At 51.0% G+C, this 24922-nt stretch overlaps 1 protein-coding gene across 1 annotated transcript in view; it reads right to left on the minus strand.

Annotated features, from left to right (window-relative positions):
- LOC147881462 (zinc finger CCCH domain-containing protein ZFN-like) overlaps window positions 1-24922 on the minus strand; it is a 71828-nt gene that overhangs the window by 10067 nt on the left and 36839 nt on the right. The window contains exon 6 of the mRNA XM_087402300.1: window positions 2686-3033. Within this exon, the coding sequence (XP_087258426.1) occupies window positions 2686-3033 (348 nt within the window). The remainder of the gene's footprint in view (window positions 1-2685; window positions 3034-24922) is intronic.

The following is a 24922-nucleotide window of genomic DNA, read 5'->3' on the forward strand; positions in this document are numbered from 1 at the left end:
TTAATTCCTCCCTCAGTACCTCAAAGGAACAGGCTCAGTAATTCTTCAAGAAGAACCTATGCTAGCCATATCTCAGTTCTTTCGAGAGGCACAGCAGATAGTCGTTTTCTCAGCCATCCCAGACCTCTCACAGTCCTTTCAAGGATGCTCAGTCGCTCCTCCTTTCCTTGAGGCAACATCCAGTACAGCCTATCCCTTGGAGGGGTGTTCTACAGTGCGAGTCGCCTCTTGGCTCCAATTCCACCTCTCTTAGAGTTCCTCAAGGAGATAGCTACAGCTTTAGCAGATCCTGGTATCACTCGGGTTCTTCAGGAGGCATTTACATCCATTGTTCCAGAATCCAGGAGGGTGGCAAAGCTTTTACCCTCCAGCAATTATCACTCCAGCAGAGGAGTCAGGGATATTCCAGCGTTCTCTCACAGCACTCATGCAGACAGCAGTACCTCAAATTCCAAGTGCGCATTTGGGTATTGGGGACTTTTTGGGCATTCCCTTTGGTTGCCCAGTCTCAGTGTCTTCGTCATTACCCAACAGTTTATGGAGTGGCACCAGCATTTCTATGTGGGTGGATATTTCGCAATGGGGAGGGTGCATGCGAGCAGTTGGTAGCCAATTTCATGCCATTAGCCTTCCAAAGTGCCATGCCTCCGCATCAACAGCCAAGTCGATCCTCAACAGTTCACGAGGACAGCATGCCGATCATATTTCCAGGAGCCTATTTGAGTGCCATACCACCCGTCGATCAGGAATTCGCAGTACTAGCGTGGTGGGATGATTGGCCACAGCAGTTTGGCTTCCCGTCTTCATTCTCAAGACTTTTTATTGAGCCGCCGTGTTGTCATAGCATATCATTCCTTCCTCAGCCTTTTGGATAAGTGCCAGAGCCAAACTATTATTCCCCATTTCTTTGGGAGGACAATTAATTTCCGAGCAGCAATTGGTAGTCATCATGATCATGTCGCTTGGCAGATTCACTCAGTCCCTCGACAACTACCACCGTTCAAAATTTAAGTAGGACACATGCACCCCTGCACTAGGGAGCATTGTGGCACGCGGTCAGACCCAATATATTTTGTCATATGCCGCAACCCCTTTGTGAGCCCTAGTCCAGGGACGAGTCAGGCACGAGCTACATGGGTCTATTCCTATTTCCCAAAGTCACAGTCCACGGCGGAGCAGTTCAGGTCGCCAAGGAAAATTGTTACGAGGTATCCACCTAGCAACAAGTTCAGAAGAGGGGATTGTCACCTACACCGGTGCCAAGTACTTGTGGCAGTGACACCTAGCTGTACTGTCGAGTATTTACAGCATATATCAGACTATTTGGGCAAGGATTCAGGGCCTTTTGTGGGACTTCCAGCAGCCCAACCAAGGCCCAACTGGGGTCACCCCTGGTCAGCATATGTTGCTGACCAGGTCAGGTCAGTTGACTCGACCATTTAAGCCGGTTGACTCGACCCACAGGTCGCTCAACCAGTCAACCATTTTCAGGCCTATAAAAAGGGCCTTTGTTGCCCCTTATTTGGCATCCAATACCAGCCTTCCTCCAACCTCAAATCCCGTGCCAACCCGGCTTCAGAGGCATCTGTACAGCAGCCCCTACAAACAGCGATTGCAGCATGTACACGCAGCATACAGCAGGATTTGGGCAGCAACCAAGGTTGAGGTTTGGCAGTCTGTTTCAGCAGCATTGTTACTTCTCCCGCAGTTGCAGTTAAGGGAGTTATCTCAGCTCAGTTTTGTATGCCAATTTGGGCACTCGTGTACAACAGTACTCAGGGAATTTACTCCAGCAGTATAAATAGAGCAGTGTACTATAGTTAGGAGATCTCTGGTGTCTCTCATGCTTGAGTTCTCCTTTTGCATTTCATCTATTTAAGCACAGGAATCCCGCACATATTACATTATCTCCTGGTAAGAGGACTGTGCATTCCAACCCAAAAGACAATATACTCAAACAATTGAATAGTGCACCTAAAGTGAAAATAAAGGTGGCCACAACAATCATAAAATGCTGTAGATCCTGCCTAGAACCCTGCAGATAGACCACTGTGTCAGGTTCATACTCAATATCCAGCAATTCATCGATGAAGCCCCAAAGAAGGTTTAAGGCCCTGCAGGCCATTCCTGGACATGTCCCATGGCCTCAGCCACAAAAATAAAAAGATAACGACACAAAGGACAAGTAAAGAAGTAACTTTGTGAACACATCAAGAGGCATAAAGGAAAACTTATTGTACAAGATATCAGTCAAGTCTCTACTACCAAGCTTCCAGTTATGGCAAAGAAAGGGCTAGAGATAGAGCATTCATACTCAAACACATGCCTTAATTCAAAATGCACAGAAGTCACTCAAGGCTGGAATGCAAAGCGCCAATCAACAAAAAAGAATATGCAAAGCGTCAATCACTCTTTTCTTGCTTGAAGTATTCCTCGACTGTTCTTTACCTTGTCTATAATTTCTTTCTTAATGCTATGGTGTTCCTACTTCTAATGGTTTTTATGCTGTTAGTGTGGTGACTCGTGAGATTTTGCACAACCCTTATTTTACCTTGTATATAATTCATTCTTCATGCTATGGTGTTCCTACTTAATGGCCTTTATGCAGTTAGTGTCGTGACTCATGAGACTTTGCACAAAACAAGACATCACATTCATGTCTAGCACAGAGTCAGTTGGTCTTACTAGTCGCAATGGCAGCCCAATTGGACTCAATATAGCATTTTGCATTGAGGAAATCCTTTCCCTTGGATGATGGTATCGACATGACATGCCAAATTTGCAGTCCCCGGTTTTTAGATAGTACTGACACTCTGGCATCCCAGGTCTTTCTGGAAAAGAAGAATCGTTTGATAAGCTTGATGTTTGCATTTGCATTGATGGGAACCCTGTAGCAGATCCTTGCACATAAGGATTATACGATGAATTCACGCCACCAGAAACTGCATCTGTTGGAGCTGCAGCTCCATATACAAAACTTCCTCCAAGTGCTTGTTGTTGAACTTCCAATGGTGCCATAGGCCCCATTCTAGCCTGTGTCACATACATTTGACATCCTGTAAGGTATGTAAAGAAGGAACAAAACATTGCACTCATGATTTAGAAGCGGAGACAATGGAACAACATGATTAAGCTATAAGGATAGCATTCACAAAATATGAGACTTCAAAGAATCAATGCATGTAAATTTATGCATAGAAGCATGGAACTGAACAATAATAAAAACTGCAGACTTTTTTTAATGAACTTTCTCTGTGAATGCTAGCCATCATCATGACTAGTTCTACCAGAACTCTACAAGAATCTTACTACAAAGGCATTTGAACAAATAGAAGCTCACGTGGTCATGTGTGGACATTGGTGCAGTGAAATTTTGAGCAATGGTCTGCGTCAACGTTTAAGCCTGATGATGTTGATGGGGATCTCACAGTAGCTAGTTCCTCCTACGGGATGAGTTCGGGGCATATTCATGGATCCATTCTGTTACACCCCCTATTTTAAAAGACCAACAGGGCAATGTCATGTCCTTTTGACAAAGTGACAAATATATAAAGTGTTGAGCTCAGAAAGGGGGGAACTAGACAAGTACCAATCTCACTATGGACATCTGGATTTACTTTCAATTCCTCGAGCAGAAAATAATGAGATCTGGTGAAAGTTCTGAGCAAAATGCAACAGACTCCCAAATGATCAGAATACCTTAGTGCTGGAAAAAGATTGTATGAGAAAGTCGAAGGAGATCAGTTAGAAAAGGTCTCGGATGAAGGTTGATCACTATTCCAGAATCTTATAAGGTCTCCCAAGGAGAGCCATGATCAGATCCCTCTGGACTTTGGCTGCTCCTCCCACCTTTGCTCTCTAAAAAGCCTTTGCTACTCCTCTTTGTTTCCCCACTTTCTCCTTTTCTTGCTTCTCCCTCTCGACTTTTGCTGCTCCTCCCACCTCCGCTCTCTAGAAAGCCTTTGCTACTCCTCTTTGTTTCCCCACTTTCTCCTTCTCTTGCTTCTCCTGTTAGTATTTAATAATTTATTTCTTTTAACTCTTTTTTTGCTGCATGCTTTCAACATTTCAGTGCATGCTATAGTTCCCCGTTTTTAAGAGCCTCATGTAAAACATAAAGTTTGTCCCTTCTCAGGATGCTCGATGCCTCCTCATGGCTTGGATATACTTATAGCGCATCATACATGAGTAAGGATCTATATACATCCTCCCGTCTCCTTGGGACAGGAAACAACAGTCCCAAGTGGCAAGCTGTTTTCATAGACAATGGCACCTTTCATCTGCAAACTTTGTACACACAACGATCATCCAACAGAGGCTGCATAACAAAACATACACACATGGGAATGCTTTGCAACTTCGCAGCGTAGCTCTCACCTCAGCAACGCTCACCACTCCCTCAGCATAGCTCTCCACTCCGTTCACCTCCCCCTCAGCGTAGAGCTCCGCTCAGACCTGTTCACCCCTCCACTTAGACCTCCACTCAGACCTCCCCCAGACACCTCCCGCTCAGCTCACCTCCCGCTCCACTCACCTCTCCACTCAGCCCTCCGATCACATCTCCCACTCAGCCCTCCACTCAGCTCTCTGGCTCACTACTCCACTCAGCCCACCCTTTGCAACAGCCTCCTCCACCCCCCCACTCACCCCTCCGCTAAGCCCCTAGCAGCAGTCTTCCCCTTGCAGAGCAGTCCCTTGCAGCAGCCCCTCGCTTGATCTCTCCCACCCTGACTTGGGTTGAACCCCCAGCCCAACCTCAGGTTAGCTTCAGCTATGGAATGTGATCAGAACCATGGCGAAAAAGGAGCAGACATGCCCCTTGAAACCTCCTAGAACCTCGTCTCCAGCAAAGAGGATCCTATACTTTATAGCTGCTGCCTCAACATCTCCTCCATATGCAAAGGCATACCACCAGGGGGCCATTAACCAGCCCATCGTTGGCCTTCAAGAGCATATTTCCATCTATAGCAAGATGTACGAGAGCTAAGGTTACAAATGGCTGCTCCGGTACCTACATCTAGGACCTCGAAGGGCCCAAGAAGCGAGCCCGTAATCGCTGAGATAATGCATACCTGCAAGGCCTCTCCTCCTACTCCTCAATTAGTCTCTACAGTCAAGGATCTTATTTATGGACACAAAATTGCAAACAATAAAAAAGGAAGTCATTGTAGAGGTGGATACAAAGGAAATATTGTGACTAATATTTGAGATTATAAGAGGATGGCTGTGTCGGTCTCTATGTGATTGAGATGAAGTGACACAAACAGAACCTTCTTAGACAGACCACACAACAAGAGGTGACATTGCCACAGGAGACAGTGAGAGAGAGAGCACAGCGACATGTCACAGATTTCTATGCATTTGAGTCAGCCCCAAGACATAGTGGAATAAAGGAGGAGGAGCTAGCTGAGATAAGGGCAGAGTGGATCACCAAGAAGAAATGACACGTAGCTGTGAAGTCAGAGATACAGAGACCACACACGATACAGAGATTGACCAGAGCATCCTTGATGGAGTTCCAACCCACCCCGGCTCTACTCGGAGGAAAAGTGCCACTTGCGACATGGCTCGCCGGATACCGATGACCACACCCCCCACCACAGCGAGAGAAGACCTGACGAAGGGAGATACACGATATCTTGAAATCCCACAAAAGAGCTCCAATGGCACCAAGATCTAGGATTATAGATGTCATTCAATCATGTCTCTCATCGTCTCAAGATTTCTGATTTGTTTATGTTATGAGCACTAGTTTTGAGTTTTCAGCTTCTTTCGTAGTAGAGCACTCCATAAGGGCCCTAGCGAGCCCCTTGCGCCAGCCCACAATGACTTTGTATGAGTTACTCTTTTTATTGTACCATATCTTATAGGCCCGCAAGGCCTCCCGAAGACGTTAATACATCTCTCTCTCTCTCTCTCTCTCTCTCTCTCTCTCTCAGCCTAGCCAGCCTAGCCAGTCCCTCTAACCATGTCTTCGAAACAGTGACACAGTGCTCAGCCCCTCCCTCACCCGCTCAGCCCCCCGCTCAGCCCCTCCCTCACCCGCTCAGCCCCCCGCTCAGCCTCTCCGCCTCAGCCCCCCCTCTCACCCGCTCAGCCCCCCCGCTCACCCCCTCGCACTTGCAGCCCCCGCTCACCACTTGCACCCCTCCTCTCACCCCTCCGCTGCCCCCCCGCTCGCCCCTTGGAACCCCCCCCCTTTCACCCCTCCGCTCAGCCCTCTCACCACTCCGCTCAACCCCCGCAGCCCCCCCACTCACCCCCCTCCCTCAACCCTCCCGCTCACCCCCTCGGTCAACCCCCCCACCCACCCCCTCGCGCCCCTCCTCTCAGCCCCCCGCTCACCCCCGCCGGCTCCCCCCCCCCTTTTTTTTTTTAAATAAATAAAAACGCAGCCCCAACCCCTTTTTTTTTTTTTATAAATTTAAAAAACCCCAACTTTTCTTTTTAATTTTAAAATCTCTCTTCTCTCTCTCTCTCTCTCTCTCTCTCTCTCTCTCTCTCTCTCATCGCGCATTGGCAGCGCTCGCCATCTCCCGCTTTTCAATGTTGCCAGTTTCCCGTAATTAAACATGGCCGACACCGTCGAGCATGTTACAGAAGCAGCAACAGCACCAACATCAATGGCCGCCACGACCGATATGCTGCACTATAGTAGAAGAGGACTTGCATCTTCTTCAAAGGACAGTGCAGTGCCTGCACTTGCCGCACTCCCAGTCGCAGGTACACCGGTTTCAGCTCCACTATCTCATCTTCCGCCCAGCGCAGTGCCCGCACTTGCCGCACTCCCAGTCGCAGGTACACCGGTTTCAGCTCCATTATCTCATCTTCCGCCCATAGCTACTTTGTACCCGCAGTTTTTTTCACCCCTCCCCTCTCAGGTTCCTTCTTCTCCTACCCCTTCTCCACCCTTTTTCCTCCCCCTCTCACAGCCCTCTGTCACCTCTTCCCCCCCTTTGTTGCCTATTTTACCTACTTTGCCAGAGGCTCCCTCCTCCTCATCCTCTCTACAGACTTTACCCATCCCCTCCTCTCTATCCCCGGTACCCGCTTTCTCTCCCCCTTTCCAGCCTTCTCCTTCATCCCCGCTACCCACCTTATCGGTTTCCCCCCTTTCTCCCTTTCTTTCTCCTTCCATGCCTTATGCTGTTTGTCCTTGCCGCCACATCCTACCAGAGCTTCAGCACTTTGAGACCCACCTCCGAGCTGCCCTTCAGATGCTTCACAGGAAGGACGAGACCATTGCTCTACTTACAGCTCAGGTTGCATCTCTTGCTGATCGAGTGACACAGCAGGATCGGGAGATCTTGTCTATTAGGACAGATCTTCAGGTCTTACAGACGACTCATAGGACTCTTGCTGGAGAGATTCATGGACACACAGAGCGAGTGCAGCAGATCGAGACTTGCGTTCAGCACATAGACACATCCCCCACTACAGCAGTAGCAGCGGTTGAGGAGCGTTTGACCTCCCTTCAGACAGAGGTCCAGAGAGCCACAGAGTGGGTGGATGTCGTCCACCGTCAGCCATCATAGCCTTAGAGATCGACTGTATCAGCTACATTGGCCGAGTCACAGCAGAGGGCCACAAAGGCCCTCAACATTCGCATTCGTGGTATCTTGCCCTCGGCGACAGAGTCCACGATGACAAAGGCTGTGACCTTTGTCTCTCAGACACTGGGAGTACAGGATCATGGCATAGTAGGATCATATAGAGTCGGGAGGGATCGTACTAGAGAGCAGCCCCTCATTATCAGATTCAGAGATGCCCAAGCACGTCTAGCTGCCCTCAGGAGGAGAGGGACACTCAGAGACCACCCACAGATTTCCATGGACGAGGATCTGACTCAGATACAAGTTGAGGAGCGCAAGGCGCTCATGCCTCAGAGAGATGCAGCCCGAGCTCAGGGCAAGTGGGCAGTGATCAGGGATGGCAGACTCATCACAGGCACCTTGAGGCGTGCTCCCACAGTCTTAGAGATGACAGACCAGCAGATATAGCCCCACTCCACCTCCTGCTACGACCGCTTGATGGGACAGGGCCCATGGGACACACCACCCGTCAGATAGTCTACGCATCGCTGTATGGAACTGCAATGGTTTTTTTACAGCACAGCCAGGCAATCTACGCGGGGCATTCTTTGGGAGAGATATCATCTTTTTCACGGAGACACACGAGAGTCCAGAGAGACCTTTGCCACGAGTGACAGGGTATACATGGAGATCTGCCTTCAGGCAGCACACTCGAACATTTGGAGTGAGAGGATCTGGAGGAGTGGCCATTTTGTACAGAGAGCATCTCGATCGGATCATCACAATGGAGAGAGCGGATTCACATGCCCGATTCTTATGCGTACGCATCCGCCGCAGAGCCCCTCAGCGAGATCTTTTTATTGCAATTTGCTACTTCCCCCTGGCGCAGTCGATCTATTCTTCCACTGGACCAGGCCAGTCCATATTTGAGGATCTCTCAGCGGACATTGCAGATTTTTCACATCGCGGAGAAGTCATCCTTTTAGGAGACTTCAACGCGAGGACCTCAGACAGACAGGCCCTCACTTATGACTTCATGGAGGATCCGGTCATACTCCCAGCATTTCACGATGATAGCCTCTGGCGGACTTCATCAGACTACACAGTACAGCCCACAGATCAGGGACATCAGTTACTGGAGCTCCTCACCTCGCACAGTATGGTCATTTATAATGGCTTGTCCAGGTGGCCACAGTCTTCCATGCCTACATTCTCTTCTGCTTCTGGGCGTGGTACTAGCGTGATCGACTACATCATAGGTCCCCCGACTCTAGTCCCTTCCATCCATAGCCTTACTGCTAGCCCCTCCATGCCCTCTGCCGACCATGCACTCATCCACTTTACTTTGACTAATGTCTCCCATCACCCACCCCCCCCTCGTTATCATGACCGCCAACCCTATTACGAGGTTCATTTTGACCACCAGTTAAATGATGTATATAGCCAGAACCTCAGCCGCCTACTCCGTCCTCATCTATTAGATGCTCTACCATCCACGCACTACCGGTGGGAACTTGTACATACTTCACTCGTTTCTGTCGCTCACATGTCGTTCCCTGCCACATGTCATTCGTCTAGTCCCCCACCGGTTGATCTTGTTCCTTGCAACGGTTGGTATGACGAGGAGTGTAAGGAACTCCGCAAGAAACTTCACCTTGAGACCAAGGAGAAATCTCCCCTCCTTGCCGAAACCAAGAGAGACTACAAGTGGTTGGTTAGGTGCAAGAAACGCCAATTTCTAGCCCGGAATGAGGAGCTGAGAAGCTTGCTTTTCAGCTGTGACTCCAAGGAATTCTGGAGAAAATTCCTCCGCTCGAAGTCTCAGAGCCCCCTCACAGATCCACGTGTCTGGTCTGCATACACTTCAGCTCTATACGATGTTCCAGATCAGCCAGCCATCGATTTATCCCATTCCCCTAGGCCAGCTTCATCTAGTCTCTTCACACCAGAGAGTGTCCGTGCAGCAGTCCACCGATTGAAGAACGGGAGAGCTAAGGATCATGATGGATTGCAAGCGGAGTATGTAATCCATGGCATTGATGCCTTAGATTTTGTTCTTTCCCATCTCTTCAATGAGTCTGTTTGTACAGGCCTACCACAGTCCTGGTTAGGCAATACCATAGTACCTATCCACAAGTCGAGGGACCCTATGGAGCCGTCGAATCACAGGACCATCATGATTGGCCACGTTATGGCCAAGATCTATGCATCAAGTTTGGAAAGCTGTATAAATGACCATGCCGAGATGACAAGATTCAAAGCCAGAGGGCAGGCTGGATTTCACAGGGATCATTCGACACTTGACCACATCCTCACACTCAGGGCACTGGTAGAGGAGGCGAAGTCACGAAGGCAACGGCTTTACTGTTGCTTCGTGGACTTTAGGAAGGCATTTGACACAGTTCCGCGATTCAGATTGTTTCAGAGGATTCGCCAAATGGGCTTCAGTGGAGAGATACAGTGGGCTATCATGGCTTTGTATGAGAGGGTCACTGATCGGGTTCGGACACGTGAGGGGCTCTCAGAGGAGGTATGCAGCACGATTGGGGTGAAGCAGGGTTGTCCGCTCTCTCCTACTCTCTTTGGATTATATATTGATGAGCTAGAGATGTTTATACAGATGACAGGCGGTGTGGGCTCTACTCTCTCAGGATCCTCCATTCCTATCCTCCTGTATGCGGACGATGTCGTTCTCATTTCCTCTACTGCTCAGGGCCTCCAGGCACATATTGAGGCACTCCACAGGTTTTGCCAGGACAGGGGGTTGACCGTAAACCTTGGCAAGACCAAGGTTATGGTTTTCAACACCTCTGATCGTATTTACAACACGGATGAGTTTTGCTTCACTTATGACGGACAGCCCATTGACCTTGTTAGAGAGTACACTTATTTGGGGGCAGTTTTCAGGGGACCGGTTTTCACCATGACATATGCAGCACGAGATAGGATTAGTAAAGGGTATGCTTCCTTGGCTCATCTTGAGCGTCAGTGTTTTCAGTACCACTTTCAGCATCCCGATACGAAATCCTTGCTTTTTGATACATTGGTGAGACCAGCTGCGATGTATGCAGCTCCTTTCTGGGCAGGAGACCTCGGCGCTGCAGATTGGAGACGAGTAGAGAGGTTACAGATCATCATGTTCTCTCGGCTCATTAGGGCCAAGGCTACAGTTCCGCACGAGATCATGCTAGCAGAGTTTGGAGCTACTCCCCTTGCATTGGATGCAGCGTTTCAGTCGGTCATGTATTTGCATAGGGTTAGGGAGTTTGGAGACTCAGCAGCAGGCAGAGCTCGGTTGCCATGGTTAGCACTTGCATCTTCTATGGAGTTGGCACGATCTGGGGCCCGATACTGCTGGTACTTCAGACTCACTAGGTGGCTCACATCTCTTGGACTAGACATGGATAGACTGCCTCCCTTCCGATACAGCATAGATGCCCCTCATCTCGAGTTGACTCGCCACGAGCTTAGCCAGGTCACGAGAGTAGACTTGCTGCAGCTTCATACGTATCGCACTTGGATTTATCCCACGCAGCTTCCGACGAAGATGGCCACATATCGTGACCACTTCCTTCGGATCTCAGAGGATGGATTTGTCATTCCACCAGGCTATACAGGTATCACTCACTGAGGATTGCCCTTGGCCAGCTTAGAGTCTCTTCGCATCAGCTCGAGATAGAGGCTGGTAGGATGCGACGCATGGAGGATGGACGGCGACCAGGCCGAGAGACCAGGATCTGCCCTTGTTGCACCATGGGAGAGCTGGAGTCAGAGGAGCACTTCATTTGCAGATGCCCGCTATATTATGAGCTCAGAGGTAGATTCCACTGTCTCTTCACGGATGGCTTTGGACCTCTCTCACGAGTGATGGACTACGAGGATCAACATTGCCTAGCTCTTTATGTCAGGGAGGCCACTATGCTTCGACGAGACTACCTCAGAGACCATCAGCACAGACCGGAGCGTGATAGAGCCCAGCCTGATAGAACTTAGGCACACGCTATACCAGAGGACAGAGACCAGGAGGAGCACGAGGAGGTCAGAGCTCACACAGGATACATGCCTCCACCCTGTGGATGTACATATGAGATGGTTTGTAGACGCCGCAGGATCTTGTTACATAGGGGACATACTCGTCGCTTCATCTCCAAACGATCCAGGATGATGGCAGCTTTTCGGAGGAGACTTACTCATGGAGATCTCGCCCCACCAGCCGCTCACCTCAACTTTGCTCAGATTTGTACTATCATAGCAGGAGGCAGAGTCGATGGATAGGATTTCCAGTATTATTTTGGTTCTCAGACTCCGTGACACCTGGACTTGTATCTTTGCATTGGCATATTGTACTCATCCCCCCATTTTGCACCCAGGGGCGGTTTCCTTGCATCTAGTTTACTTTGTATTTAGGCTCAGATTTGACATTATGTACTTTCACTTGCATTGTATTGCGTAGCACTTAGATGATATTCGACGATGCCTCTTCTTTGTGGCACGTTGATTTTGTGCTATCTTGTATGCAGAGTTCTTGATGTCCCATGGGCCCATTTTGGCCTTTAGTGGACAATAATACACTTTCTTTCTTTCTTTCTTTCTCTCTCTCTGTGGACGAGCTGGGTGGTCTCAATGTCTAAGGACTAGCTGGGTTGAAACGAACCTATTTCTATCTCTTTCCTAGTCCAAGTCAATCACGGGCGATGGCATATCGTTTTTCCTCCCAGCCTTACTCTCATGGATCGCATTTCGTCAGCAGATACGTAATTTTTGCCTCTCATGCATATCCACAAAACCCACAACTCCCTAGTTGCTTCCCTCTGCCACATGTCATCATTTTAGCCCTTTTTACTTGGTACACCATTTACCCCTCTCCTTTTTTTTGCGCAAAAAGTAGTGCTAGTTATATTACTTGAAAGCGAGAGTACAAGAAGGCCTAAAGGCCAGCGGGCTGTAATCACAAAACGGATTCAGCCCGAGGAGTCAAAATGCTAAATACAAGCCTCTCAGGGCATAATCATCGGAGAGTGGACAAACAGCCACGGTGGAGGGGCATAATGCCACTGAAGACTCTGAGTAGAGTGCTGGAAGAACAACTCCCGGTGGTCCCAGTCGTGAAGGAAGCGTCGTCTCTTTTCCTTCCCTACCCGGGACTCTCCCTGAATCTGATCCCACTGACCCTTGAGCGTGTGAACGATCATGCTCCAAATGTTTGCTAGGGTCTGGGTAGCAGAAGAGGTCTGAGCTCCTACAGTCTACGCGCATCTGGAAGTCCAGATATGCCAGCCTGCAATGCTCCCTATGATCTCCCAAACAGGGTGCCGAGGCATCGCTCCTGCATCTGTCTCTGTCAGATGCCAAGGGAAGCTGTCCATGTATGCCCAGGTGGCCTGCGTGATGAAAAAGACGGGATCCTATCTAGAGAACTCATAGGCCAAGTGATGTCCCGTCTCAGTGCTGCACCAGCAAACAGCTCCCCAAGTGATCGGTCCTAGCTCGGGTGTAGCCCTCGCTAAGATCCCCATGACGCCCTTCCAAACCGTCTACGCATGCGAGCAGCTCCAAAGGCAGTGCTTCAGGGACGACTCCTCCTGAAAACACATCTGGCAATGCCCCTCCTTCCCCATCTACCTCAGCCAACTGCCAACTGGAAGCCCCTTGTGTGCCACCATCCAAAGGAAGTAGGAGATCTTCCTCGGCCGCCAGCTAGCCCAAAGAGTCTTCCGGAAAGTGCAAAGAAAGACCAAAGATATCCCCTGGGCATACCACCTATGTGCCTGTGTGGGTAGCCCGCGCTGGAGAGCCCCAAGAGCACGCCGACCCGTGCGCGCACTGTAAGAAAAGAAGGGGGTAGGGTTCTCTGAGGTCTCCGATGGTGGCCAGCGCCACTCTCCTGGGTCCCACTCCACCTCTGTCAAGGAACGGCCCTCCCATATCTAGAGTCTCCAATCCTGGTCCTGCATAATCAGGGGGTCTATATGCCACGTCTTCCCTTGTAGCCCTACAATGCGAAGGCACTGCCAGGGAAGCTGGGGGTCGATTACGGCCTCTCTGCTCTGGAGGGGACTGTCATCATTGACGGAGAAGAAGTGTACCGAGGAGTCCGAGAAGAGGCCTACAACCACCAAAGGAATGCCTCGTGGAGTGAATTGTCCTAGCCACCCCTCATCTCCCGGGAAGAGCTGTCTGGTGACTATGGGAATCCTCCAACCTGCAGGAATGGCAGCATCAATCTCCGCTCGCCGAGCCTGGAGCCCACATGCCGTACCTACTGCTACTGCCAGCTCGCATGGGCTCAGCTAGCTGTAGACGTCCCTCCAAACCCGAAGCGAGTGCACGGGCCCACACGCCTAGAGCGCCCAAGGGATATGGGATCTCTCTCCAAGCTGGTGACCTATAACATCTGTCACCTGGCTGCTCCAAATCAGGGGCCGTCTGTCTATCTCCTCTCGGCAGCTAGGGGGAACCTGGGAAAGGCTGTGTCGCAACTTCCTCCAGACCGAGATGAGGCTATGGAGGAAGGGGGAACGGGGCTGAGTCAAAGGAGGTGAAGTGAAGATCCATCGGATAGAAGGCTGCCAAACACCCCCTCTCTAGGGAGTACACGCACTGAGACCATGCTGTAGCAAGAGCTTCCACGTCTGCCCTCCTGGGGTCAGACCGCGGATGACTAACTTGCCAAGAAGTGCCTGACTCTACAGTTTTGGATCTATGATGCCGAGGCCGCCCTCTGTCTGGGGGAGAATGACCGTCTGCCAGGCGACCCTAGCTCTGGTGGTGCCGAAACCGTCTGAACCAGACCATAGGAAGTTCCACACCAGTCTCCTCAGCTGGGCTACACATGATCTCGAGAAGCACCAGTAAGAGGCCACATACCAAGCAGTGGCAAGAAGGACCTGGTTGACCACAAGGGCCCTGCCTGCCAAGGAAAGCCGAGCCGTGCTCCAAAAAGCAAGCTTCCGTCGTATGGAGGCTAGGACCGGCAAGAACTGTTGAGCCGGTGTGATGTCCAGGCCTACCTAGTATCCCAGGTAACGTGTCGTCTGTCCTCTAGGGATCCAGCGAAACCCCAGGAAAATACCCCACTGTGAGCTGGCTCCCGGATCCGTAAGAAAACCGACTGACTTATGCCAGTTGATTTTCGCCCCAGCCGCAAGGCAAAAAATTTCTAGGGACAGTCTCACTCGCTCCAGTGACTTGACATCATCCTGCATATATAGGGCTGTGTCGTCTGCATCATCTCGAATAGGGAGACGCATCCCGCGAAGACCAATGGTATGGGCTCGAAGGAAGTGGGTCATGGCCTCCACAAAAAATAGGAAGAGGTAGGGCGCTAATGGACAGCCCTGATGCACCGAGCGCTCGAGTGTGAATCTCTCCCCCATCCTGCCGCTGATGATAACCTGACTGGAGGCCGATCTGTAAAGGCTAGCAATACCTCTGATCCACTCATCCGGGAAACCAAACCGAGAGAGTACCTTCTAAGAAGGACCAGTCTACCCTGTCGTACGCCTTCTCAAAGTCGAGAAGGAGTATGGCAAGGTGCTGGCCACTGTGCTGAGCCCATTCCGTCACCTCTGAGAAAGTGAAGATGATGTCCAAAATGCTACGATCTTGGACAAAACCAATCTGGGTGTCATGAATCAAGTCGTGTAGCGGGGGGCGGATGCGGCTACTGATCATCTTGGCAAGGATTTTGTAGGCGGTCAGGAGGAGGGTGATAGGGCGCCACTGTCTGATCTCCTGACGGTCCCCCCCTTTGGGGATGAGGCAAATCAGGCCTGTCGCAAGGCTCTCTGGCATCTGCCCGCTGGAGAAGATATGCTGGAAGGCTGCGAGCAAGGGCCGGTGGATCTTCTCCCAAAAGGTGGTGAAGAAAGCTCTAGAGAGGCCATCCTCACCTGGACATTTCTGCCCATTAATAACGCTCACCGCATCCTGCATCTCCGCCACGGTGAAAGGGGCGAGAAGGGCGTCGCTCATGCTGGGCTGCACGAGCCGCGGTGTAGATCTCCACACCTCCTCCCTGCAAATGCAGCCACGAGGGTCTAGGGGCTCCTGCTGGAACAATGATCTGTAGAAATCTGTTGCCAAGTCCCGAACCTCGTCTGGATCTGTCCTGACACTACCATCCTGCGCCCTAAGAGAACGGAGCTGTTTCCCTGCTGACCTCTGACCATGAGTCTTGAAGAACTCTCTGCACATCCTGTCGCCTTTCCTAGCCCAGAAGGACTTGGAAGCATGAAATGAGAACTCTGAGCGACGCTGGGTGATCTCCTCTAGCATGGCTCGGGCCCGAACTTCCTGCTGTCTGAGCTCCTCAGAGCCTGGAGAAAACTGCTGCATCCGTTGAATCGAAGCGAGATCACGTCTGAGACCCCTCTCCCGCGCCCAATACTGCTGTCTGACCTGAATCGCCTCCTGCTGGCAGATGAGGCTAGACTCAACAAGCGCCTGAGCTACCTGGGTTGCCACATCGCTGGTGGGGTCCCAATCCTGCTCCCACAGGTCCACTATCCTGCTGTGAACCGCTACTCTGGAGTAGATGGAGTCTGGGATCCGGCATGAACGTGGAGGTGAGGATTGAGAGGCTGAGTCTAGGACTAGGATGACTGGGGCATGGTCTGAGAGTGTCGTCCCTGGGACCACTCCTGACTCTCCTCCTCTGCCAAGCGCCCAATCGCTGACATAGAAACGGTCCAGCCGCTCCAGAAGTCTGCCTCCCTCCCTCCTGTAACCCCAAGAGAAGTCCAGACTCCTGGACCATTTGCAAAAGGAAGGCTCCCTCCAACTATCCCGACCTCCCACTGCGAAGAGGAAGGAGTCGCAATCTGCCTGCTCTGCCTGAGCTATACCGAGGAACTCTGGGCCCCGTCCTTGCTGATCCTCTAAGGTCTCAAGGTTGTTGAAGTCCCCTCCAATAATCCAAGAGTCCATCTCTGGCAACAAGTCTGTCAAGGATCTCGAAAACACGGCTCTACGTCTGAGATCGATCGAGGTATAGATATTGAGGATGCCGATACGAGATCCCTCAATATGCAAGCCCACCCAAAGCGCACGTCCTGGGATCAGAGTGCCAAAACCACACACATGCTGAACTAGAGAAGCATCGATGGAGGTACAGACACCCCCGCTCCTCCCCTGCTCACCAATCGAAGGTTCCCAGTAGGTGTGGGAGCGTCCTATGAGGACCTTCCCACAAATACGGGTCTAAGAAGCCGAAAGCTTGTGTTCCTGTAGTAGGAGCACATCTACCCTTCCCACCAAGGCTGGCTGGAGCTCCTGTCTGAGCACCATCTTCCTGGGGCCACGGGTTCCTGATGAGTGAAACCCGTTAACGTTCCAAGAGATAATGCGTATACTCATGAGGAGGGAAGGTGGGCCACGAACAGCTGTCTGCTTGCGGTCGAAGTCGAAGTGGTTGGAGGATGTCCTGTGTGGAGACGAAGGCGCTTCTATGAAGGTTTCGAAGGAGAGGCCGGATCATCGGACCCATCCTCTAAAACCTTCAGCAGAGGGGAGAGGCCCTTCGTCCCGTGGTGGTAGGCTCTCTCTAACCAGCTCGACGCCTCTGCCAAGGAAATGCTGTAGAAGCCCGCTACCTCTGAGGTCCTCCATGGGTGAAGCCCTTCCGCATAGGCCCACTCCAGCAGTGGTCTAATAATGACCAGGAGTCGGAAACGTTTGGCGCTATGGCGCCAATGCAGACAAACATCACCCTCCTGCCACTGCTGCTGAAGAAGCTCCGCTGCTCTACTACCAATCCAGTCCTGTACCTGCTCCTGGGACTGATCTCGTATCGTCTCCCAAACATTTTCATTCGTCCATTGCTCATTCCCTTCACTGGAGATAGTGAAGGAATAGCTAGGACCATCGTGTGGTGTAAGGACGGACACCTTACCCTCCGCGGAGGAAGAAGATGCTGATGTCTAGGCATGCAGGGAAGGAGCCAATACCCGCTGCATCCAAATAATCCCAAGGACCTGCTCGATAAAACTCCAATGGGAGAGCTCTAGGAGCAGCCCTTGAGCATGGGGACGAAGATGAGGAGTCTGAACCAGAGAGAGGGGTGCTGGCCACCTGCGGGGAAGGGCCTCTCCCCTCCGCCGGGCCCGAAGGGATAGGCGCGGGTGAGGTATGTGCTGGCTTCGGGGCTACAGGTGGCACAGGTGGAGGGGGGGATTCCCTCTGGATCATGCTCGAGGAAGAGTGGAGTGGAAACCACCGGTGCGGAGGGGGATCCTGGAGGGGGTGGGGGTCAGAGAATCGAGGAGGAGGGGGGAGGGGGAGGAGGACGGGGTGAGGGATGAGGAGGAGGCTCGCTGACCTTCTCCTTTCCCTTCTCCTTCCCCTTACCGGGCTGCTGATGAGTAGGGACCACCGGAGGGGACTCTTGCTGTAGATGGGCAGGTTTTTTGGGGCCTGCTTTGTTTCCCTTCTGTTTTCTTTTGACCTCCGTCCAGCCTTCCCCTTCGGGAGGGGATGTCGCTCACTGGTGAGGAGGATCCTGAGTTGCCTGAACGGGGGTCTTCTGAGATTCTGTACCCGTGAAGCGAGGACATGAGCGCGCCTGGTGCCCGAACCCATGGCATCTCAGACACTGGTTTGGGCGACCAGTGACCAGAATGTGCTGCGTCACCACCCCTGTGTCTGTCTCTATCTCGAACTCCGAGGGGATGCTCTGTGGATCGAGGACTGCCACTTTGACACGTGGCACCCCTTGGGCTGCCGCCGCCTCAACGTAGGTGTCTTGCATAGGCCAGCCAAAGTGCGTCCCCAGGTCCTTGATGATCGGGCGAAGCTCGGTTGCGAGACCTAGGAAGATAAGGGTAACTGGATGGCAAGGAATGCGAAAGCGGGCATCGAAGTCCGCTACACTGAAACCCCTGTACCATGGGACCATGAGGATGATCTTCCCACCCACAAAAGTAGGGGATCGCCTGACCATGTCGCTCGCAGCCTATGCTGAGGAGAGCTTAAGCCAGAAGATGCCACGTCCCATGAGTGCAACCTCCTCGATGTGACTGCCCTCGAGGTAGAGGGTGGACTGCAACCAGTCCCTGATGTCTGCTCGTGAAGGGGAGTAGCCAATGACTCTCCCATAAACGGATGTTTGGGAGAAGTCCGTGGTGGCCTGCTTCACCAAGGAGACCTGGTGCTCTGTCAATGTTACGCGATAGGCTGATGGAGGGGGGGGGGGGTCGTCTAGGCTACCGGTTCCGGACACGAGGCCGCCATATCGCATTGACTAACTGCGAACACTCCGAGGCGGGGGAAGGGGAAGGAAACGGAAGGGGCGGGAATGGGGGATTAGGTGGGGGAGGGAAGGAGGAGGGATGGAGAGGTATGGGGAAACGGGAGGGGAGAGGGTGGTGACGAAAGGGGATGGCGGAGGAAGGAGGAGGAGAAAGAGAGGGGGGGGGCAGTGCAGCGCAGGGGGGTGAGAAGAAGGGGAAGAGGGGGTGTGGCAGCGCCGCACGAGGGGGGTGGGGAGGAGAGGTGAGGAGGGGAGGGAAAAGGAGGGCAGCGTGGTGCAAAAGCGGGGAGAGGTAGGAGGGGGCCGGGGGGGTGGTAGCGCCACGCGAGGGGGTGGGGCGGGTGGGGGGGTGAATGCGGAGAGGGGAGGAGCAGGAACGGAGGAGCGGAGCGAGGGGGCAGCGACGGGCGGAGAGAGGGGGACTGCAGCAGGGAGGCGGGGTGAGCGGAATGTGGCGAGGGGGGAGGAGAGAATCGACGGGCGGAGGGGGAGGAGAGGGGGGCGGATGGCCGCGCGACAGCGGCTGAGAGGAGGTAGAGGGAAGGGCCGCACAGCGCGCGAGGGGGGGGTAGACAGGGAGCGGAGAAGGGAGGGAGTTCGCAGGAGCTTCCATTTACCCCTCTCTTGGGGCACAATTAAACCATTTGCCCCTTGGCATTATTACATATTTAGGTGCACCTAGGCCTTAGCACTAAGAACCACCTAGTCAATGCCATTTCACCCTCACCTAGGACCTTGGCAGTTACTTCTCTTGACCATTTTATTTATGCACATTAAATATTACAGAAGTCGGTCATCTAAGAGAAAATGCCCACTGATCTTTCCGAGGTCATGATATGTCGGCTAGAGCATAACATTCCTTCCCTCTTCAAGCATCAACGTCCTCGATGATGAAATCTGGGAACACTCTCTGTAACTGGTATACGGATTCCCAGGTGGCTTCCGATAGAGGTACATCAGCAACCAACACCATGGGGATCTTCCGATTGCGCACTTGCATTGTTCCTCGGTCCAAGATTCTTGTTGGTTTGCGTCTTGCATTATCCTCTATCTCCTGAAACAAAACAACACCTTCGATTAGTGAGTCACCAGTATGTAAAAATTTCTTTAAACGAGAAATATGAAACACTGGGTGCACCTTACACCCCAGTGGTAATTCCAATTTATAGGCTACCTTGCCTATTCTTTTTAGAATTAACCACGGCCCACAGTATCGACGTGATAACTTAGAACACTCTCCTGTCAACGACTTCGAGTACGAAGGAACTCTGAGAAAAACTTTTTCTCCTTCCTTAAATACCCTTATAGACCGGTTTTCATCCGCATACAGCTTGGCTCTATCCATAGCCTGGCGGATATTAGCTCTCGCAAGTGCTAGCATCTCCCGCATCTGAACCACAAAGTTTGCGGCACTAGGCACTTTCTAAGGTACTCCAACTATAGTTGGATTTGCTGGTCTATAACCATAGTTCAGCTCAAACGGACTGAACCCTGTAGAGGAATGTTTCCTATCATTGTAGGCAAACTCCAACAATGGCAACCACTTGTCCCATGTATGTTGCCTCAATGACACATATGCCCTCAGCATATCCTCTAAAGTCTAGTTGACTCTCTCCGTCTGACCATCCGTCTCAGGATGATCCCCACTACTCATTCCCAACTCAGTCCTTAGTGTCTCAAATACCGCTGTCCAAAAATGACGGTAAATCTGACATCTCTGTCTGACACTATGGATCTAGGCAATCCATGCACACGAAATATATGTCTAATGAACCAATCCGCCACTTGCGGGGCACTAACAGACTCTCTAGTCGGAATGAAGTGAGCCATCTTGGTTAGACGATCAACTACCTCAAGGATAGAATCATACCCTCCTTGTGTCGTAGGCAGCCCTACAATAAAGTCCATGGAAATGCTCTCCCACTTACTTAGTGGTACTTCCAAGGGCTGTAAAAGTCCGGGTGGCTTCACCCGCTCGGCCTTGCTTACCTGACACGAAAAACACCGTGTCACATATTCATGAATATGCTTTTTCATCTTTGGCCAAAAGAAATCTCGTTTCACAAGATCATATGTCTTCTCGACCCCTGGATGTCCCGCACACGGGCTATCATGGCACTGTCAAATGACTCTCTGCCTGAGATCATTCTGACTAGGTACTACGACCTTGCCATTTCTTTCTAGCATACCATCCCTTATGGTATATCTTGCATATGTTTGGCCTTTTCTGGATGCCAAGTCATCCTTTTCATTTTCCCCGGGTTTTAACACATGAGCCTTAGGCCATATGCTCTGGACAAACTCGTCCACCTTTTGAGTTTCTCTGATCTCGGTCATTAGAGTACTCTCTAATACCGTGAAACTCAGGTTGTGCATAATGCGAGACAACGCATCAGCAACCTTATTGTCTTTTCCTCTTCGGTACCGAATCGTTAAATTAAACTCCTGCATGAGCTCTGCCCACCTAGCTTGGTGGCCCCTCAAGTCAGGCTGTTTACTAAAATGTTTCAGAGTATCATGATCCACATCCACATAAAACTCTGAACCATACAAATAATGCCTCCATGTTTTCAAAGCATGGATAATTGCATACAACTCTAATTCATGAGTTGGCCAATTCCTTGGAGAGGGAGAAAGCTTCTTGCATTCAAAGGCTACTGGCCTTCCCTCCTGAAGGAGAACTGCTCCTACCGCAATGCCACTTGCATCGGTTTCCAAGAACAACGGTTTATGGGGATCAACTATTTTTAACACCGGTCCTGAGACCACAGCTTGTTTTATGGTGTTAAAACTTTCTTGTTGATTCTGTCCCCAAATAAAAGGTACTTTCTCTGAGGTCAGATGAATCAATGGCGATACTATTTCGGAATATCCTTTGATATGCCTTCTATAAAATTGGACAAACCCCAAGAATGATCGCAACGCGGTCAGACTCTGAGGGATTGGCCAAGTCAGTATCGCAGCCACTTTCTTCGGATCCATTTCTACCCCCTATGGAGTAATTATGAACCCTAAATATTCAAGCCTAACCATACACACTATAGTTTTCTTTTTATTTACATAAAGACTGGCTTTCCTCAAAGTACTAAACACTATTCTCAAGTGTTCACGATGCTCAGTAATACTTTTACTGAACACTAGAATATCGGGACGATCAATGTCACTCGATGGGAAGAACTCTATGATCCTACTCTGAGAGGTGTCTAATGATGTGGCCAAGCCCCGTCACCTGAGTAAGTACTCTCTGTGTCGGACCCCCTCGTGAATGAAGGCCGCGAGGCATCTCTGATCTGGGTAGGTGAGAAATCTGAAAAGGAGCCCGGAGTTGTCTCTGAAGAGACAGTGGTAGCGACCTCAGATCTCGTAGTACACTGGGCACCTGAAAATAAAAAATAAATAAAATAAAATGCTCCTCCGACTCGACCTCTCGACAATCGCACAATATGCATAAGCGATGCTCCCTAGGAATCCCCTCTGCTCTGCCGCTCTCTATGTAGAGGCGGTGTGATGATACCCGAAACTATCCGATGGAGATCCATAGTGAGTGAGACATATGAAGCTCAACGTATCCCGGTGGTGTGATGAATCCCTCCTCCGAAATACGAAGACAGTAATCTCTGTAGAAACTCAGCTTCACTGGAAGCTCTCTCGGCTCCAACCAGGTCCTAAAGGTGTGTAGCTATAGGAGATCCTCATGAATGACCTGGTTGTGTGTGGCCCGATCGGGATGGTGGGTGGGAGTACCAGAGGGTAATCTAAACTGTACTGAAAAGGAGGTATCCTATCGATGTGGAACCCTACTCTCACAAACCATCTGTGAGTCTGTGCATACCAGCATCGCTCGTCTCCCTCTGCTGCCAACCTCATGGAGGAATCGAGAGCCAACCATGGCAACCTCTGTCTCCCTGATGTGCAGTCCCCATATGATCTAACCCGGTGTAGATATATAATGGTCTAAAAGGCTGCATCTAGCTGGAGTCGAGAAGCACCAAACTCGGCCTGAATGATGTGATGTGGTAGAGATGGTTTCCTCCGGATCATCCGTGAGAGCATGAGGATTTGCAGGTGCTCCACCCGTGTCCACTCTATCTCTGACATGTCGGGCCCCCAACAAGGACTGCCATACATACCGACTGGTCGGACCAAGGAGTCGAAGAGAAGAGCCTTGGTCCAAGGGTCCTAGAAGTGGGAGTGGAAGCATTGTCTCTCTAGCCGAGCTAGTGAGGCGTATCCCCTGCTCAGTCTGGCCTACATCGCTGGTCTCATCGTGAAGATCAGGCCGGAGAAGATGACCCCCAAGTAAGTGTATGAGAATACGATCTCAATTGGTGACCCACCAAAAGTAAGAGTAAACTGCTTCCGTTGCATGTTTGCTCGAGAGGTGTTAAAGATCATGACCTTGGTCTTGCCAAGGTTAACCTCCAAATCATGGGATAAACAAAAAGCCTGTAGTGCATCCAAGTGTTGCTGGAGCCCCTCGGGTGTGGACGATAAGAGTGCCACGTCATCTACATAAAGAAGAATCATGATGATGATCCCGGCAAGTGAGCAACCGGTCCCTCTGAACGCCCCCATGAAAGTCTCAAGCTCATCAATGTAGAGGCCAAATAGGGTCGGTGATAAGGGACAACCCTGTTTGACTCCTATGGTACAGAAGATCTCATCTGTCCGACCTGCGCCTGTCCGAACTCGGCCTAATACTCTCATACAGTGCCATGACTGCCCAGATGATCTCCTAATCAAATCCCAGTGTCTATAGGCGTGTGATGAGACGAGCTCGAGGTACTGTGTCAAAGGCTTTGCGGAAATCTACAAAGCAACAATATACCCTCTCCTTCCATGATCTGGCCTCCTCAATGACACTCCTGAGTGTGAGTATGTGATCCATAGTCCCATGGTCTCGCCCGGCCTGACCCTCTGCTCCTCTCATCTCTGCGAACAGGCTGACCGACGCATCCAATACTAGATCTTGGACATCACATGTCCAATCATGATAGTCCTGTAGTTACTCGGGTCCATGGGATCCCCTGCCTTGTGGATGGGGCTGATGGTGTTGAGTGTCCAGGTGCGGGGCAAGCCAAGGCAAACAGCGTCATTGAATAGCTTTGCTAGGATCGGGGCTAACGTGTCGATCCCATATGCGATAAACTCAATGCATAGCCCCTCGTGATCCTTAGCTCCGCCATTGTGCAGTTTCAATGTCGCGTCCTTGACTCCCCCTCTGGTGAACAAGGAGCGAGTGGTGGGGCGACATGTGTGTATGAGATCTGAAGTGGGCTGGTGTGGGACATCATAAAGGTGGTGTGCATACGTGTGCCAGACTCTCGTGTCGATGAGGGGTGATGGAGACCTACGCTCAAGGAATCTCCGCCAAAGCTCAAGGAATCTCCGCCAAAAATCCTTAGAGTTGTTGCTGTACAAGATGTGCAGCAGCAGCTCCTAATTTCGATGATGAAATGCGTGCTTTTTTCGACGTACTAGACGTCGGTACTTGCGTACCGTGTCTGGTGTGTTCGGGAGGTGCCATTTGGTTTCAAGTCGGAGCTGTCGGCAATAAGCCTTGCACTCCGCATCGTACCAATTGTTGCAGGGTACAGAACCAAGAGGTGGTGGTCTAGTGGACCGTGTGGTGTGGGGAAAGATTTGGAGGACAGCCTCGTGGAGTGTGCGACTAATCAGGGCAGCACGGTCCTCTATGAGTGGTAAGTGATCGATGTAGGTTAGGAGTCTGTTTAGGCGTCCAGAGTAGGCTGGTGAGAGGCTGTGATCAAAGTGTATGTCGTGGTAGGTGTCGTGCTTGAAGATGAAGGAAGGAGAATCACTGAGTGAACAATTGAGCAATCTAGGATTTATCCTTGAATGACTGGTTGCCCCTGAAAGCCACATATGGAGAAGGTGACCAGGTAGCTGTTTCACTCTCTAGTATTGACGGTATCCTGAAATACAGTGAGATATTGGCAGTACTTCGAGTTAGACGTGATATGGGATATGATGATATGGTGGCTATCCTTATTGATGAGGACCACTGTGTTATAGAGAAAGCTCGAGCTTCGCTAGAACTTGAGAAGGTATACTTCTCAAACAAATCGAGAAAGAAAGACAAGCCACTGGAATGTAGCTATGGCAACAAACTCGGACACAT

Source organism: Dipteris shenzhenensis, chromosome 31 (genome assembly GCF_047967505.1).
Source record: "Dipteris shenzhenensis isolate YYH24624 ecotype China chromosome 31, Dip_SZ_1.0, whole genome shotgun sequence".
NCBI lineage: Eukaryota > Viridiplantae > Streptophyta > Polypodiopsida > Gleicheniales > Dipteridaceae > Dipteris > Dipteris shenzhenensis.